The 18861-nt window shown below is 33.5% G+C and overlaps 1 protein-coding gene across 5 annotated transcripts in view; it reads right to left on the reverse strand.

The window, feature by feature from the left end:
• Positions 1–18861, reverse strand: part of LOC123695994 (proline-rich protein 36-like) — a 62683-nt gene that overhangs the window by 42357 nt on the left and 1465 nt on the right. For all 5 annotated transcript variants that reach the window (XM_045641969.1, XM_045641967.1, XM_045641966.1 and 2 more), the window contains exon 2: positions 4131–4253. In XM_045641969.1, coding sequence (XP_045497925.1) covers positions 4131–4253 — 123 coding nt within the window. The remainder of the gene's footprint in view (positions 1–4130; positions 4254–18861) is intronic.

Below are 18861 nucleotides of genomic sequence, written 5' to 3' on the forward strand. Positions count from 1 at the left end.
TAAGATCCCTAGGTGTTATACAAAGATGATTATGATTATGATTATGAGTACTATTGAGGGGGTATTTTTTCTACTCATGCAAATCGTTGGATTGATGTAAATGCAAATGACTGTATTAAACATTACAAAGGTTGTAAAGTAATTTAAGTTCCTTGAGGGATACATGATCGGTTACGATAAGAGAGGATTAATTACGATCAGGTGGCTCGGCCGGTAATGGGACACCTGGTGGTATTTACATCAGCACGCCCTGTAAACATCTGCGCCAGGAGTTACAGCCATAGATAGCTTATAGTAAAAGGAATTAAACACGTTTTTTTAAACATAAATAAGCGCTTTTGAACTTAAAGTCGAACGCAAAATTTCCTGGCGTTTCCTTAGCTTCGAAAAAGAACATCGCACAAGGCATAAGCAAACAGCAATATTACGAGGAGTGCAGAATAAAAACATTTCGGTCGCGGCGTCTGTGGCTAGTCGCCAGTTCTCCGTGACAACACAATAAGGACGGGCCGCCGTCGAAAGCAATCAACTTGTGTTCACTTCACCGCAACCAATTTCGTACGGAAGTTCAATTCAATTTGTACTTCATATTGTTATTTAAGTGAAGCTCTCGCTCGAATCTGCTCTAGTTGCGAGATTACCTTCTCGTATCATTATCCGACTATCCACGTCGGTCTTTAAGCTCATTTAATCGCCGATATAAATAAAATACGACTACTATTTCAACGCTAACAATTATTACAAACAAACGTTGCAGTAATGTACGTGTAAAAGCAATTAAAGTCAGAAGTTGCCTGTCTGGGACGTGTTTGAAATTTTACTGCCTCGTCTCGAAGACGGGAGCGTAACTTAATGATCATGTAGTGCACGGGGAGGGTATATTCTATTCGGTGCTAAATTGAATTTGCGAAGCGCTATTAGTTGACACCATAACGCGCCTACGAGCTTATCTTCCGCATAATAATATAGCAGGCAATTCGAATCATAAATAGAATCGAGCAAGTTAAACATTGTTCGCGCAAACTTTATTTGATGTTTACACGATAAATCTCCGCGTCGAAATTCAACAGCCACGTTAAAGAGTCGACATAATATATTCTTTCCTCGAAAGAGCAAGATTTTCCGCTTTATCCGAGCGACGGCAAAAGCGGCGGGAGGCAAATTGGATGGGATTGCGACATATCTTGGCTGGCGGCGAGCCGGCGAAATGCGGGGGTAAACTGCTCGCATACCATCGAGCACTCCTTTGGCATCGGGAGAAACGTGAACCTATTTAGAGCTTATGTATACAAGGATACTTACACGACGGAAATCGTGCAAGTGGTATTAGCGAAAATCTTATTTGATTCTTAAAAGGCTATAACATCTTCGTTGTAAGCTTTTAAAATCTTAACTTTTAAAATGTTTTAAAAAACTGTGGGAAGTATATTCGCACGAATTGTTTTTAGTAGTTATATAAGATTATTAATTTAAGACTGCATTTTGTATTATGAATTAAAGAGGATTATTTTATCTGTTATAATAAAAATGTATTAAATACATATATTATTTTAAAAGACGAAATAAGCGAATAGACACGATGCAATTCCAATTGTACAAAAATTGTGTACAATACAATAATAATATTACTCGGGAGGAATGTTTGTAAGCATTAAATCGCAATTCACATTATGTCGCTAAACTATCCACAAACTAGCGTCATCACAGCAAACATTATTATGAACTTACGTAATTACCACGAGTGTATATTAACCATTCCGACATGAAACAATTGTATTTTAACGTTGCGTATAATGAGTGGGGTAACAATTGGTCAATTTATATAGAGATGGAATACAATAGTGCAGCGGAGGGTTCGTAACAACGAGGTCGGCATACTGGCGTTTTATTTGAATACTGACTGACTCCGGCCCGTCCACATTTTACCCCGTACCATCCACTCTTTATCCATTGCAATATTCAAACGCATTGTGATTCACGGCCTTCCGTCTTACTACTCTCTCTACAATCAACTATTCACACAAAAGCTTTCAAGTTTATCTCCGGCGCTTATTTTATCAAAAGTTTTTACGGCTTTATTATTGTTTGTTAAACGAGAAAATTGCGATATGGCATTCAATGTTTTTAATTTATATCTCTGTATATTATTACGGCGTATTCACGATGTTATTTGTTTAAGTCGAGGCGGGCACTTAACATTCGAATAGGATAAGTAACAATAATAAAATAAATTACACCGATAGCAGACCGCAGCGTAAAGTAATAGTCATAAATAAGACATTCTCAGACTTTGTAAGGGCTGAATGTTTGGCCAGTGTTCAATTGCGGCTAATGGTTCGGTAAACTGTAAAAGATAAACAGCGAATATAACATGCGCGTTGAGAGCGGAGTGTACACTGTAGCCTGTAGAGGAGTACGACGACATCGAGACTTTACGTTTTATGTGTTTGGCGAGAAAGCAATGCCCGGAAGCGCGTTCAAGGCATACAGATTTAGACCGGCTGCATTCGTACATGAGATCACACAAAGCATTTATATTAATGAAAACGTGCTGGAACGATTGGCAACATTCAATACAAAAAAAAAACAGATATATCGCGTGCGAGTGAGGCATGAAGCAATACTTGTTGCAAATTTTTTAAGTTAATTTTAAATTCGAGTTTAAGTTTACAATTCGAACTAATAAAACCCGAAGCGATATTCTCAGATTCTACAGCAAACGCCTGTACTTCAATATGTGTCAAAATACACTTAGATAAAAGTAATATTAGGTGAATCACGTTCTTCGTTTGTTTTGCTTCGTAATAGCTTTATAAATAAATAACTATGTTGTACAAAAAATTGCTTCCTTTACATAAATCTAATAAGCAAACGCAAAAAAGAGCGTGTTTAAATCGGTTCGTATAAGAAAATAATGAGAGGTTGAAAAGTAAATGTTTGTAAGTGCGTTTACGAATCACATTAGGCACTGACAATTGAATAACACCTACACACATTAAGTGCCGTTTCTTAGACTACAAGGTAGGTATTTGTGTTGCGATTGTGTTCAAGGTTCTTTGTTATAGTTAATGGGCAAGTACGGAAACATTATGTCATTTACAACGGTACGGAGACGTAACAATATTCGTGAATGACGTAATAAATATGTACCTAATCACAGATAATTTTTTTTTATTTTTTTTATAATGTTATTTAACATTACAAAGTGATATATTCCAGGAATAACAATTATAAAAAGCATCATACATAATTCATATAATTGTTACGTGTTAAAATGTAAAAAGGTACAAGTACCTACAAATTGAAATAGCCTGAGTCCTGACGTATTAAGTTCTACTAATAAACTAGTAACTACGTAGGAGAAAATTTGCGGTCTCCGGCCGTGGCCGCTCGGCAATTGTGTCTAATTACCATAACCGCTTATTTGCAGTTTAAACATTCAGTTAGGTTATTGATATCAGTAAAAGATGCAATAATAATGCAATATGAATAATTTTTAATATGTAGTTATGATAAATCGTTCATGCAATAAAGCGTTCAGCATAAATCAATCGTCGAGCAAACTGTTATAACTAATAATGCGAAAACATTGCCACAATACATTATTTAAAGCTTTGTTTCTCATTTATTACTTTAGTTCCCCGTTTATTATATTAATACGAGGGCTTTTATCTGTATTTTTATTGAGACGAATAACAATTCCAAGAAAATCTAACATAACAAAAATATTTATGTTGAAATAGTAAATATTTTATCCTCAAATACCTAATTGACAGTAGAAAAAAATTGTGCTCATAACTTATTAAGCTTCAACTTTTAAAATAAAATGTTATCGTGAGTTCTAGCAGACGCTATGTTGCAAATACATATCAAGTAAACAAACAAAGAACACCAATATTTTAATATTTACATTTAACAACATTCAACCAAATAAAGCAAATTTAAATAAACATAGAGCGAAAATCTGGAATACAACCATTAACCAATCCATGTTACGTTGATAACATCCAAAATATCTCAAAGGCGATAGCCATTCTTTACTAAATGACCAAAGTTCACTCTATCTTTTTACTACACATGTACTTACCTAAAACCTATACATCAATAATGCATATAAAAAGTATACTCACGTTGGAGTTAACATTGTTAGTCGGGTGGTTTCTGGCAGCGTCAGCAGCGAGCGCCGCGAGTGGCAGGCGCGGCTTCGTCGACAGCGCGTTGGTACGGGGTGAGGAAGCACATTTAACGGCAGCCTGGTGGAAAACAACATCAGTATGTTAGAAACTAATTTTGGTCTAGAAGTCACGAGAGTCAAGTATTTAGAACAATCTAGAAACGTTACAACCTTGTTAGTCTTGTTACAACTACATATCTTAAAAATAAATTGTCATTTGTCAACAGCCGTAAATAACTATAATTTTAATGGAGCTCTTATCTTTATATTACCAATTATATTTGAATATTAAAATAAAACAATCCTATCTAGGTGCTCATTTAATAAAATTTCCACAAAACAAATTAAAAGCAGTCATTAATGCGGCGACTATCTTTGTTATAGCAGCTAAATGACTACCTAGTGCACACTAAAAGTTTTGCGTTTCTAGCCACCCATAAATGTTTGAATTTTGAATGTTATATTTTTTTAACCTATGAAGTCTCATAAGTTGAGGAAAAAAAAATTTGGCTGGAAGCTCGTGTCAATTTTTTTTTTATCTCAAGTTGAAGTCCGTTGTCCGTAGCAAAAACGGAACTAACACGAAACAATTTTAGGGCGATGATTTTTGATGATTTTAAAAGTTCGTTTTCTCCGAAAGCTTGCACTGCACGCCTTCAAAATACTTTTGGGAGGGAAGCACCTTATTTGAGCACTGTAAGGCATTGATATGCTGAATTTCATCGCGGCCGTGTTTCTCTTCATGATGAAAGTCGTGAAGGTCGACCCTCAACTGCGATCACGGAGGAAAATATGGCTACCATCAGACGACTAATTTAAGAAAATTGCCATATCACTTATTAGGAGATTCGAGGACATCTGGGGATTGGTATGAGACAAATTCAGAAAATTTTACATGAACATTTCAAAGTTAGGAAGCTTGGTTGCCGGTGAATTGCTCCCAAACTCACTCCAGAACAAAAACGACATCGAGTAGATTGGTGTTAAGAAATGCAATTAAAGTACAATTACGGACATTCTAATGCCATGTATAATATCGTGACAGGACATGAAATATGTATATATGGTTATATTCCAGAAAGAAAACACCAATATTCTTTGTGGGTGTTTGAAAGTGACAGCAAACCAACCAAATTGAGGCAGGCGAGAAGGGTTGGCAAACAAATGATTGCATTATTTTTCTCTTAGACGAATCCTGTCTGCACTATCCCACTTGAGTAACAAAAGACTGTTAATGCCGAGTGGTACACCACTATTTTTTGCCCAATGTCTTAGAAAAAATAAGAGAAAAGCGACCTAGAAGTCGCATCTTGTTGCACCATGACAGTGCTTCGGCGCACACCGCGAACAAAACAAAGTCATTTTTGGCTACTGAAAACATAGAGCACGTGACTCATGCCGCACACAGTCCTAACCTAGAACCTTGCGATTTCTTCCTTTTCCCAAAAATCTATGATTCAATGAGTGGTTCGACATTTACGAGGCCAGAAGAGGCCGTGGTTGCTTTCAAACAGCACGCAGAAAACATACCCTCAGACCAATGGTCCTCATGTTTCCAGAAATGTTTTGAACGGATGAAAAAGTGTTTTAAATGTAACGGAGAATACTTTAAAAAGTAGTAAATATAATATTGGACAAATAAATTGTTTTGTTTATTAGTTACGCAAAACTTTCAGTGTGGCCCACGTATTACATATTAATTATTATTGATAACTGTTTTAATACTTATAAAAATAAATTTATACGTCGAAAACGAGTTAATTGATACATCACATTAAACCGACAAGATTTATTCGATACTTAAGTTTTGATATCATAATTCGGGAATGCTTTAAACATTTTTCAATTTATAATCCAACAATTAATTACAAAAGTATCTAGAGGCAATTCAAGCAGTTTAAGCAATTTTGAAGGAATGCCATTAAAAGCAGGACTTAAAATAACTTAAAATGCCAACCGCTCTCGAGTTAATATTTATTGCGATCAAGAAAAAATGCAGTGGATAAGACTAGACGAGACATTAACGTGAACTAATTTATATACACTATTTTTATTGCTATTATCATTATTAGCAAACGAACTCCTACAAAGGTATAATGACAATCGTTATCACGCACAGAGAATTTGTATTGTTGACTGCCTTAATAAAAATATACATGACTGTGAGTTTGTGTAAAAATGGCAACACTTTTTTTGGGTCAATGCTGATGTTCAATGTTAATGTATTTACATATATTGAACAACAATGTTCGTCCATAAGGATACAACATATTAACACCAGCGTAGGTATTTATGCGAATAATTTATATCATTACTTAGCAATTTAAGTATATTTTTACATTAAAACGTCTTGTACATAATGAATAAGTCGGTCATACATGATTTTAAAATATTGCTTCAACGACATGTTTTATTGTTGTGCAAAAGTCATGCACACAGGTGAATAAATCAGCGCAAACCATTTGTTAGCAACAAGAATTTATGAGATAAATGAAATAATGTTACGATAAAGGCATCTCGATTTAAGATGTCGTTCCCACGGAGTTAGAAGCCGCCGGCGGAAAAATAACTCGCCCGATTTCTACGAATCTGTGATAACTTTTTTATTAGACTGAAATGAATTGTATAAAATCTTTTATGCGACATAAAGGTCTCGAGAGAATTTTGTTTCCGTCACGGTTCTGTTGAATTTACCTCGCAATAATAACTGTGATAATGTAGCAAAAATTTCGTTATTATATGTGTGGTTTAACAAGTAAAGCGTGCGTATCTATACATATAATAAATCTGTAGAAAATACGTAGAAGAAAAATAAATCTTAATTTTACTTAAGGACGCTGTCACAAATCTGCGTTACTCAAATTTAGGTATCTAACGTCGCCACGTGGTTCGCGGGAACATCGCGCTCACGTAAACATAGCGCATTCCATTTTATAGACCATCTTCATACTTGATATTATTTTTTTTTATATTTTTATTGAAATTGATTCCAGAAGATTACTGGGAACTTTAAAAATTCATTTTGTTACTACATATTATTAGTAGGTACGATCCTTATAAGTATTTTAGTGTATTCAACCAACTTAAAAAAGTGTGACTATTTTACAACAATTTGAATATGAATTGTATTATTGTATACAATATCGAAGCTTTTTAAGAAATGTATAAAATACTTTTTTAAGAATTATTATCATACATAATATTATATGTTACCGGCAATATATTAAACCCGGCATTGTAAGCAATTCTTAGTAAATGTATGTTATTCCGAGAAACAGTCGGAATGAAATAAATTAAATTCGTTACCACACATTCACATTACCTATATCTTTAAATATGAACTTTTCCTAAGTAGCAAACACATTTGCAAATGTGGGTGGTTTTTGGGGTAGCTATTAACCAATATGAGGTCAAAACTAAAATCCAAGATGGCACCGACGAAAATTTGAAATCTTTTCGTCATGGGTGTCATTTTCAAGGAGTTGGAGTAGCTATTAAATAAGTATTAATCAATATGAGGTCAAATCTAAAATCCAAAATGGCGCCGACGACAATTTGACATCATTTCGTCACGGGTGTCATTTTCATGGTTTTTGGGGTAGCTATTAACCAATATGAGGTCAAAACTAAAATCCAAGAAGGCGCCGACAAAAATTTTATATATTTTCTTCATGGGTGTCATTTTCATGGTTATTGGGGTAGCTATTAACGAATATGAGGTCAAAACTAAAATCCAAGATGGCGCCGACGAAAATTTTACATCTTTTCGACATGGGTGTCATTTTCATGGTTTTTGGGGTAGCTATTAACCAATATGAGGTCAAAACTAAAATCGAAGATGGCGCCGACGAAAATTTTACATCATTTCGTCACGGGTGTCATTTTCATGGTTATTGGGGTAGCTATTAACGAATATGAGGTCAAAACTAAAATCCAAGATGGCGCCGACGAAAATTTTACATATTTTCGTCATGGGTGTCATTTTCATGGTTTTTGGGGTATCTATTAACCAATATGAGGTCAAAACTAAAATCCAAGATGGTGTCGACAAAACTTTACATCTTTTCGGCATGGGTGTCATTTTCAAGGTTTTTGAGACAGCTATTACCAAATCCCAATGTAACCGTCGATAATTAGGTATATTTTTCTTACTCCTTTAAAGTAAACTTAAATAAAATAACAAAAACGTTAACAACCACAGTTTTGTAGAAAGTCTTAAAAAAAACAATTTTAAAGAACATTGAAATGCATATTTAGAAATGTAATATAAAACGCAACTCTGTGGCAATCATGTTAATATTCTGACAGATATTAGTAACTTTAAATATATTCTTTAAATATATTCGCTTAACTTTATTTAAAATAAAGTTTATCTAAAACATTTAAACGAAGAGAATAAAATAAAAAAGAAAGTGTGCCGAGAAAACGTGTCAGGAGTGAAACTTCTTTGGCGAGATTCATAGATACCAAAATCGCCGCCTTGCTCCATAACGCGACAGTATTACCATGACGCGATCTTGAAATTCGACGACCATCTTGGATTTTAGTTTTGACCTCATATTCGTTAATAGCTACCCCAAAAACCATGAAAATGACACCCATCACGAAAAATGTCAAATTTTCGTCAGCGCCATCTTGGATTATAGTTTTGACCTCATATTCGTTAATAGCTATCCCAAAAACCATGAAAATGACACCCATGATGAAAAGATGTCAAATTTTTCGTCGGCGCCATCTTGGATTATAGTTTTGACCTCATATTCGATAATAGCTACCCCAAAAACCATGAAAATGACACCCATGACGAAAAGATGTAAAATTTTCGACGGCGCCATCTTGGATTTCAGTTTTGACCTCATATTGGTTAATAGCTACCCCAAAAACCATGAAAATGACACCCATGACGAAAAGATGTAAAATTTTTGTCGGCGCCATCTTGGATTATAGTTTTGACCTCATATTCGTTAATAGCTACCCCAAAAACCATGAAAATGACACCCATGACGAAAAGATGTAAAATTTTCGTCGGCGCCATCTTGGATTTCAGTTTTGACCTCATATTGGTTAATAGCTACCCCAAAAACCATGAAAATGACACCCATGACGAAAAGTTGTAAAATTTTTGTCGGCGCCATCTTGGATTATAGTTTTGACCTCATATTCGTTAATAGCTACCCCAAAAACCATGAAAATGACACCCATGACGAAAAGATGTAAAATTTTCGTCGGCGCCATCTTGGATTTCAGTTTTGACCTCATATTCGGTAATAGCTACCCCAAAAACTATGAAAATGACACCCATCACGAAAAAAAGCCAAATTTTCATCGACGCCATCTTGAATTGTTTTACCCCAGTCCCCACCAATCTATTCAACAACCCATAAAAAAGAGGATCTCAGGCAAGGTAATTTTAAAAACATAATTTTAAATTACAAATAATTGGAATATGAAACTTATACAGTTTACTCATAAAAAGTATCAAATATTTCAAATCACGAAAAAGACAGTGCACGCACAATAATCTTTTTTATTTCGTTTTTATTTTTGGCACGAGGAGCGATACACCCGTCCTTCCAAGAGCGCTTCTGAGCGCGGTCTGACGAACCGCGAGAACAAAATGTATGAAGAAATCGACAAGTATTTTTAATTTAGCTCATTATTGAAATAAAATTTTGATTTAGATTCATAAAAATTACACCATATATAAAGGACTATATATCCCTCAATAAGATATAGTTAAGAAGATAGATTAGGCTCTTAATTTTCCTAAAATGGTACCGGTTTAGACCCCATTTTTTTGCATTTTATGCGTTTATTGTGATGGAAAAAACGTATTTCAGCGACAATTTTGTATGACGTCGTACAATTTTTATAAGATGAACGTAGAGCTGAATATATTATCTTTAAATTAAGATATTACTATGTTCTCACGTGTAATTGCTTTAAGTTAAAATGGTACCGAAAAACAGCGTGTTTTTGTAAAAATACGTTATAGCGTCCTTAATATTTCCGCGCGTACGGAGTCGCGGGCGGAAGCTAGTGTCTTAATAAAAATAAAATATAGGTATTTGTACAGTATAAAAAATAAATATAAATTCCTAACATTAAACAAGTCACCGCGATTAGGTACTTGTTTGTTATTAATAATCGGCTTATCAAAATTATAATCCTTTATATAATAATTGTATTATTAATAAGCAATCGGCGTTTGATTTATTGTCGCTGTGGGTATCTTCATTTGTAATCACTGAATATGTAGGTACTTACGTCATATTCAATTTTTTCACCTTTATAAATTTAGCAACAATGTTATAATTTAATTAACATTAAAGTAAAGATAATGTAATTTTATATCTAGAATTTGTCTGTATTTATGAATTAATTTACTAAAAATAAAACTTGAGTGCAAGAAATAACTAAATTCACACACTTTTATAACAAGAACATTGTAGGGGAGCGGGGGGCTTGTTGTTACAGGGGTAAGAAGTTACACGCATTTTTTACCGGGATTTTTAACTCTTTGGTAGACGTAAGTAGACTCATTTGTTTCGTTATAACATCGTGCGTTGCAAAAAAACAATCAGTGACCCGCCGAGCGGCAAACTGTTAGGTTATGTGCACGTGTCTCGATTTCCATCAAGAAAGTAACAAAATCTTTTACGAAATTTTTGATTCCTGCTGTCTATATTTGTTATTCTCTAAATTTTTTTCACCTCGAACGTTCATAATGTATCAAGTTTTAATTTGTAATAGCGTTTTATTCTGCTATTGATATCCATTAATGGCGGCTTTAATTTTAATTAAAAAACATACCATGGGGCAGGTTGTTACAATTTTTCGGGGTAGGTTGTTACATGTAAAGACTTGCCTCAGACCTTGTATTATCGTTCATCTCATTGAGTATCATATTTTAGAAATGACTACGCTGTACTTAAAAATTAGAATAAATGGAAAGAAATTGAAGCTTTCGTTCCGACGGGCGCATTCTTGCTTTTTAAAACAATGGTTCATCTTTCAATTCTTTTTTAATTCTAAATACTCAATGTTTTTTTTAGAATGAGAAACTATAAAAGAAAAGCGGAAAGAGGTACAACTAGTCAAGAAGTTTATGAATCTGCTGCGGCAGAAGTACTGCAGAATAAAACGAGCATTCGTAAAGAAAGCAAAATGTACCTAGTAGATTTTAGTTTGACTGAAGTGCCAAGTTAAAAAAGTATAAATAATTTATTACAATATGTTAGTATTTACTGACGAAGTTTTCTAATTCAGTAATGAAAAAGTGTTTTATATAAGATTGAAGAAAGTTCCTGCCAAAGTTATGTGATTATTACTGTTAAAAAGTTGGAAAATTACGATATAGATATTATAATTGCTTATAAATGTTATACGACCGTTCAAAATAGTCTCTTTTATTCATAACGTTTTGAAATAATAAAAAATAAGTGATTTATTATTGTTCATTTTGTTTATTTACCTACTGTAACATCGTACCCCGAAGCTGTAACAACTAGCCCCAAGTCAGGGGTAAGTTGTTCCAATCGACTTATTTCAATAATTATTTATTATGAGAAAAATTACGTTAATTTTAATATTTTTCCAATGCTATTCTACTAGCTGAATAGACATACTAATGATAAAAGCAATAAAATGTATACATTATTTGATAGCTTTTGTAATATTAATAATTATCTAAAAATTGTAACAACGTGCCCCCCGCTCCCCTATCTAGAGAATAATTACGAGTAATGTTACGCATCACACATTTCTCATTCGTTCAAAAATGCCATTACAAGCGAATAAATTGCTTCACATGACATGATATCCGGAACGATATGTAAATTTTAACATCTAACATACAATTTATATCGGGCAAAGAGAGTAGGTAAAATCGTACATAATATGTGCTATTGAAGATTCAAGTACGTTCATAGCGAAGTAATTAGCATCGCTCAATAAGCCGGCCAGTAATCACCTGTCGGTCTGGTGGCGTGGTCACACCTCGTCGACAACGGTCATTTACAGTAATTACTAAACTGACAACAAATTAATCATTAACGCGACAGCACTGATATTCATATCGAGGCAATAAACGCTCCTAATGAATTTGTTCAACAATTTATTTCGTTTCAACAATTAACATAAATTTAGTTTAATAACTCTTGTAATTTATAAGCAGTTAAACTTACGTAAATTGACTTGAGAAAAACGAACATAATATGATAAATTATTCAAATGAAGTATAAAAATAGCTAATAACGTCATTGTATTAATTAATTATATAATTAATATTAGCACACAAAAACTAAAACGTTCAATTAGTCATAATATTATTAGCTAATATATAATCTGCAACATACACAGCTGAATAAGCGAAAGTTGATTCGAATAAGCGACCTTGCATCTAATTACTCAAACTCGACGGAGACTATTGCTGCACATAAAATTGCATTCTGTTTTTTAACATGCGGTATCCCAGAGCTTAGCGTAAACTTAATTTGCCAGCGCTCTTTAATTAACAGCGACACGGCAGATCATTAATTAAGTCATCAGACAAGCGGGTGTGAGTAAACGCCGAGCGGATTAGGTACTACGGTAATGAACGATTATGTAGCTCTATCGAGTACAGAATATAATTAACTTATTACGCTAAACAAGGTAGCAATAAACGCTTTATAACGAGCTCGAAATATAATTATTTGTATAGCGATTTATACATTTCAAAATTTGACGAGTTTATAAAAAAGCACAATACGCTATTCAAGATCGATTATAACCAGTAAAGAAATTCGAATCAGCTGCAAAAAGCGTGTATAAAAAGAGGCAATTGCCAAGGAGCTCAACAAAGAGAAAAAACCGTAACCGTTCAGTTTTGTGAGCAAAGATTATGTTTAGATAAGAATCTTTATTTGTTATTATAGCGAATACCTATACTGTGTAAATTTGTGAAACATGCAACGAGTGTAATGGGCTTACTTAGTAGGGTTTAAATATAGTCGTGTAAACAACGTTTAGTTTACGACGGTGTAGGTTCGTTATCGGCATGAGGAAACAATTAAGTGGGAGGGAGGTAATCGAAATATTTGTAAACGCGTGTCGAAGTAACTGTCGCGTGACACTGGGTGTTTATTTCGAAAACCGCCCAAAGCCACCCTCTTTCGACTGTTTTGTAAAAGTTTTATAAAAAATGTGTTTTACATCTTTTACATGGACATTTAAATACCCAAGCAGCTACGAAATTAGCCTAGATTGATTTAAATTATAATTGTTAGTGATGCATAATGCATATCTATCGTGATCAAATGTTTTATCTATGATAACACAGTCACCTCGAGTACCCAAACAAGGAGTATGCGATATTGGCGAGAGTGCTCTCTTAAATATATATTTCCGGGTCATCAATCAACCGCAACATGTTGGACTTGTCAACGATTCAAAAGGGTACGATACGGTCGCTCGGGCACGGGCACGTCACCATTACAATTCGCAACTAACTTGATTGTAAACATTGATTTAGCTCTGACATTTTGTGTGATAATAGGGCGATGTATTACAAATGTTTGTATAATGTCGCGCAATAAACGATAATATGTTCTAATATCCACTTCACGGCGAGCGTATAATCAATGAGAGTAACTCAAGTACACAAGCGAAATCGGTTTGAATATGTGTTAGTGATTTATTGATTTAAGTGTAGTCACGTTTCTGTTAGCACGTTCGTATTTACATTGCAGACAAATTCGGTATTAGGTAACTAATATAAACAGGTCTTCTCTTATTAACACCTATAACTACAAAGAGCAATTCGTGCTATTTTAATATGATTTGCCTATAATAGTGAAACGTGTCGTGAACAATTCATTCGTCCTAACCATTCTCATAAAATTATAAATAACAACCATGCCAGAGAAAAACTCAAGCGCCCATTTGTGGTAAACAAAATTCATTACAATTAAATTTCAAACCAACATTTAAATGAGACTAAACCGTTCATAAATTCTATTGTTTATATTCGCCGGACGGAGTTACGACAACTTTAACTCATATTTTACTGAGCTAATTTAATTTAGTAGCTTGTGCCACCGCATTTACGTTTATGTTCGCAATAATGTTTTCATACTTCAACTTACCATTTCTAAATAAAGAAATGATTTTACGATACTCTCGCTACATTGTATCGTAGAACATAACACGATGATGTAGATAAGGCATGCATTGTATCGACTTTTAGTTCACATTTACATAGTACATAAAAAGGGTGAATTATTGAAAACTTGCGACGTAACTTTATTTGACGTGAGTTTTTATGGTTCTTTAATGTGAGCGGTAATTATATGTGGTATGAACTTAACCATAATAGACAGTTGAATTGGCAATAAAGTATTGCCAATGGCAGAATAAATATATGCGAATAATGCGAGGATAATAGGTACAAAATAAAGGTATGGTAAGGAGTGAAACCAATAAAGACAAACTGAGTATTCGTTTACAAGAATACCTACTTCCTTAATCTATTCCATCATCTTGAATCGAGTCGAGTGGCTGGCATTCGATCGCTCTTGCCGAGACTTGCGACGATTTACATGATAAAGAGTACTAACTTCCAATAGCTAAGGCGACATTAAGGACGCCGCTTTTCATGCCTTTCACTAACCATTGAATACCGTATATTTTGACGGAGACAATTATCGCGTTAGGTAGTTCGAGCTGAATTTAAATAACACATTGCCGATTGAAAACAAAAATGGTTATTCTTTCATTAAAAATCTTCATTACAATACCGTCTAATTAGCATTTTATTAGTCACGTTAAATACGTATCGCTATATAATTAAGCATTATGCTTTCCACAGTAAGCTAAAAAATTTCAGTTTTTCTTTTTCTTTAATAGTCGTTGCGTATTGTATCGTTTACTGTGCTCAATTGCCCGTTGAATGTTCGATCATAATAATAATTATAAAGGTCATTTGTTTATGTATCGGTTGGTATAATTTTGTTCAATTTGAAATAATCGTTTTACAATTTAATAAAGCGAAAGAAGCCAGATGTGTAAATCTCGATGTTTCAATGAAAACACGAAGGGTGAGGGCGACGAGGACACAAAGTGTGGAGGTGTGCGGAATGATTCGCGACGAAGTAATGAAATTTTAAGCAATAGATCTCTTTATCAAAGTGTTAATTTATTTTCAACAGTAGGTAAGTACGCGATAAAATTAATTTATAATACTTAATGTATTTTTTAACAGCATTACCACTTTAAAGTTACAAAGCGTTAAAAATATTTACATTTTAATGAGAATGTCTAAGTCTAACATTATATTTTTCGTTTGCATTAAGAGTTCTATTTTTAATCCGTTTAAATATTTTAGAGACATAAGTCGCCTTACTTACATACAATTACATATTAGGTAGATACTTTATTTGATGCGACAAACTAAAGGGTTTTTGTACTTTAATAGTATATGAAATTTGAATAAAAATTTAATAAGTACCCATAATACGCAATTTAAATGTTTGAAAGTATATTTTTTCACTTAATTCGACATTAAACCAGTAGTTAGGTGTTATGATAACTGCGTTAAAAACAACCGACTTCAAACTTGCACTTGCAAAATTTACAAATACCTACAGACAAAAATGCTCATAAAATAAAAACTACTGGGCCTATCCGAATAAATTTTTTATGGGACCAATTCGACACCATCCCGCATCGAACAAAAAAAGAATCACGTAAATCGGTTCAGAAACCTCGCAGTAATCGGTGTACATACATAAAAAAATATATATATATATATACCGGCCGAATTGATAACCTCCTCCTTTTTTTGAAGTCGGTTAATAAAATAGAAATAAATTTTATATTGTATGGTTAAAACGATATACGTATAGTTCGTACCTACCTCCTACGTAGGTCAGGTTTTTATTATGTTGTTTTTATGATAAGACTTTAAAGAATACATATTATAAAGTGGTATAGGAAATAATTGTCTGCATTATAATCAAATTCCGAAAATAGAATCCGTTTATCGTGTAAGCCGTAAGGGTATTCTAATTAGGTGATAAAAAAATTTAACATCGAAGAAAATACGAAGAATCGAATAAAGTGAATATAAAATAAACGTTTCTACTTTATCACAATTAAATAAAACTTATCACAGATTCACAGACTATAATATGTATAAAAATATAAACTATGTTTTTTGTTGTGTTTGCGATGTTTACGACGATTTATATTTGAGCTTTTCATAGCGCCCATAAAGTATAAAATTAATCGAACATTTTACGACTAGTCATTAAATACAACATAAATAAATATGTACGTCGAAAATGTTATATTAAACTTGTTCGGTATGAAAATAAATCTGTACACGCGCTCAAGATGTGAGTATTTGCATAGTTATTGCTCGAGAGAACACTCGACTATTTAAGTGAGTACGGGCAAACAAAACTTTCCCCATGTGCTTGGGACAAAGCAATTTTTCTGCAATTCTCGGAGTAAATGGCTATGCTTTACGTATAAGTTTCTTCAAACAAATGTTCCAAAAATTTTATGCATTTGTATATTTTGTTGGCAAGTTATTCTTTCTCAGAAATGTAGTACTTATATCGTCGCAGTCAACTTATTTTAGCATTACTAAAGAACATGGAACAAACAGTTAAATAAAAAGTGTAAACGTTAGATTGTAGCTGTTATCAGACTCGGCAACTGTAAAGTTTCGAAGTTAATAGCACTGTTGACAATCTAGTTCAGAGTTGAAATTCAAGAAGCAGTAACATGAACAGCAATAAAGTAAAGAACCGATTTAAGCATCAAATAATAGCTGTGTGGATATTATAATAAATTAAAAAATAATAAAGTCGGTGGAATGGTCTTGGGATTAAGCTAACGATTGAACTAACTTATAACAACAAATATTTATTTACTATATGACCACATTCATAATAATTGGAGCGACTACATCGGTATTTAAGCGTACGTTTGTATAGATTACATGGATGTATTATATAAGGCTTCTCCCAGAGGATTAAGGCGATATAAAAACCGTGTTTTAACGCTGTTTTATCTCATTACATTGTTATGTCAGGCTATTAAAACAACAATGTCGCCCATGGAAATAAGTAGTCAGGTAAGCTAAGCTTTACAATACACCTTTTAATGAGTATCGTTCTTAACTTCTTAGCAATAAAGTATTCCAATTTCCAGTGCATTCATATTTAAATGTAATTCAACTAGGCTACTTGCCTTTGTTATCGTGTGTAATGAAGCTGATTTTATATTTAAAATAAGCTTTTACGTGGAACGCGGCAACTCATTATAAAATTCGTATCACAAATATTTACGTCCAATTAATATCGAATTTCAATATGCTGCATCATTATGCGTCCCGTATTTAAATATTCAATTGAAAATATTGCAAAGTCATTTATAAGCAAAAAGCGTATCCCGCAAATTTGCCGGTAGTGTATTTTCACGCTCGCCAAGTTCGTCGTACCAGATTCAATCTCTCGACCGCTTATCAGGTAGACGAAACTTGTCAAACTTTTCAAATTAGTTTTAACCACGCTTCACTTTACATTTTTATAAGATTAGCTCGATGTTCACCGACAACACAGTAAACACGCTACCTTTGTGCTTACGTTTTTTTCTTTAATAAACTGTTAAACATAAACTTATACGTATTAGGTAGATAGGGGATTACGTAAATATATTTTGTAAATAAATGAGTTAACGTTGAGATGTTATATGTACGGATACATTTAGCGACTTGTGTAGGTATACTTTAAAAATTATTTCAATGGAAACTTAATGTAAACATACTAGGTATCATCGCTTTTATATAACGCATGACTAGCTCTAATTTCCTCTGTATCATCAAAGCGTGGTTAAAATAGACTTGTTTCCTCTCTAATTTTGAGAATAATTAAACCGTACATTACGTCGTAAATGTTTTGGTAAGCATATTGAATATTTAGAATTTAATTTTCTATTTATTTAGTGAAAAATTTATTCAAGTTTTATGACGTATTATAAAAAATAGAGTAATTTATTAGGAAATGAAATTACATTTAGATTTTAGTGTCTCCGGCGCGAAACGGGACTCTTGGTAGCCGTGGGAAAATCATTAGCCAATTACTCATTGTGTTTATAGTTCGCCGCTCCTCGGGCGTCAGATGACACGGTCATGCTCGTATAACTTTACTTCACCTCAGTTGAGAGCAATTAAAATCACGACACCGCTGCCCTAAGGCGATAAACTTTAAAATGTCTCTAGTTTCTACGGTAAACAATGTGTATTACCTAATAGACGTAATTTTTTATCTGTTTGAGATACAATAGTGTTATTAATCCACTATCACTTTTTCACAATATGAATACATGGTAAGTAGGATACAATGAGAGGATTTTTAATGAAAGACTTCTCTGAATTGGTTGAGTGTGTAATGTTGCTTACGAAAATTGCGGCAGGATGTAGGTACCTATTCAGAAAATAATAGCGTGTTATTATAAAGCATCCTACGTCGAGACTTTTAATAAAAGTAACCACGTACCATTGAACATATGTTAGTGCAATTTCCACAAAAACCAGTTTCTGGTAGAAAATTAACTTACAGCCATTGTAAGCAGAAATTGCATAAATGTTGCACACCGCATGTGGTGAATTAAATAGGAGCAAGGGAACCTGTTTTAGA

The sequence above is a fragment of the Colias croceus genome, chromosome 12, assembly GCF_905220415.1.
Source record: "Colias croceus chromosome 12, ilColCroc2.1".
Classification (NCBI taxonomy): domain Eukaryota; kingdom Metazoa; phylum Arthropoda; class Insecta; order Lepidoptera; family Pieridae; genus Colias; species Colias croceus.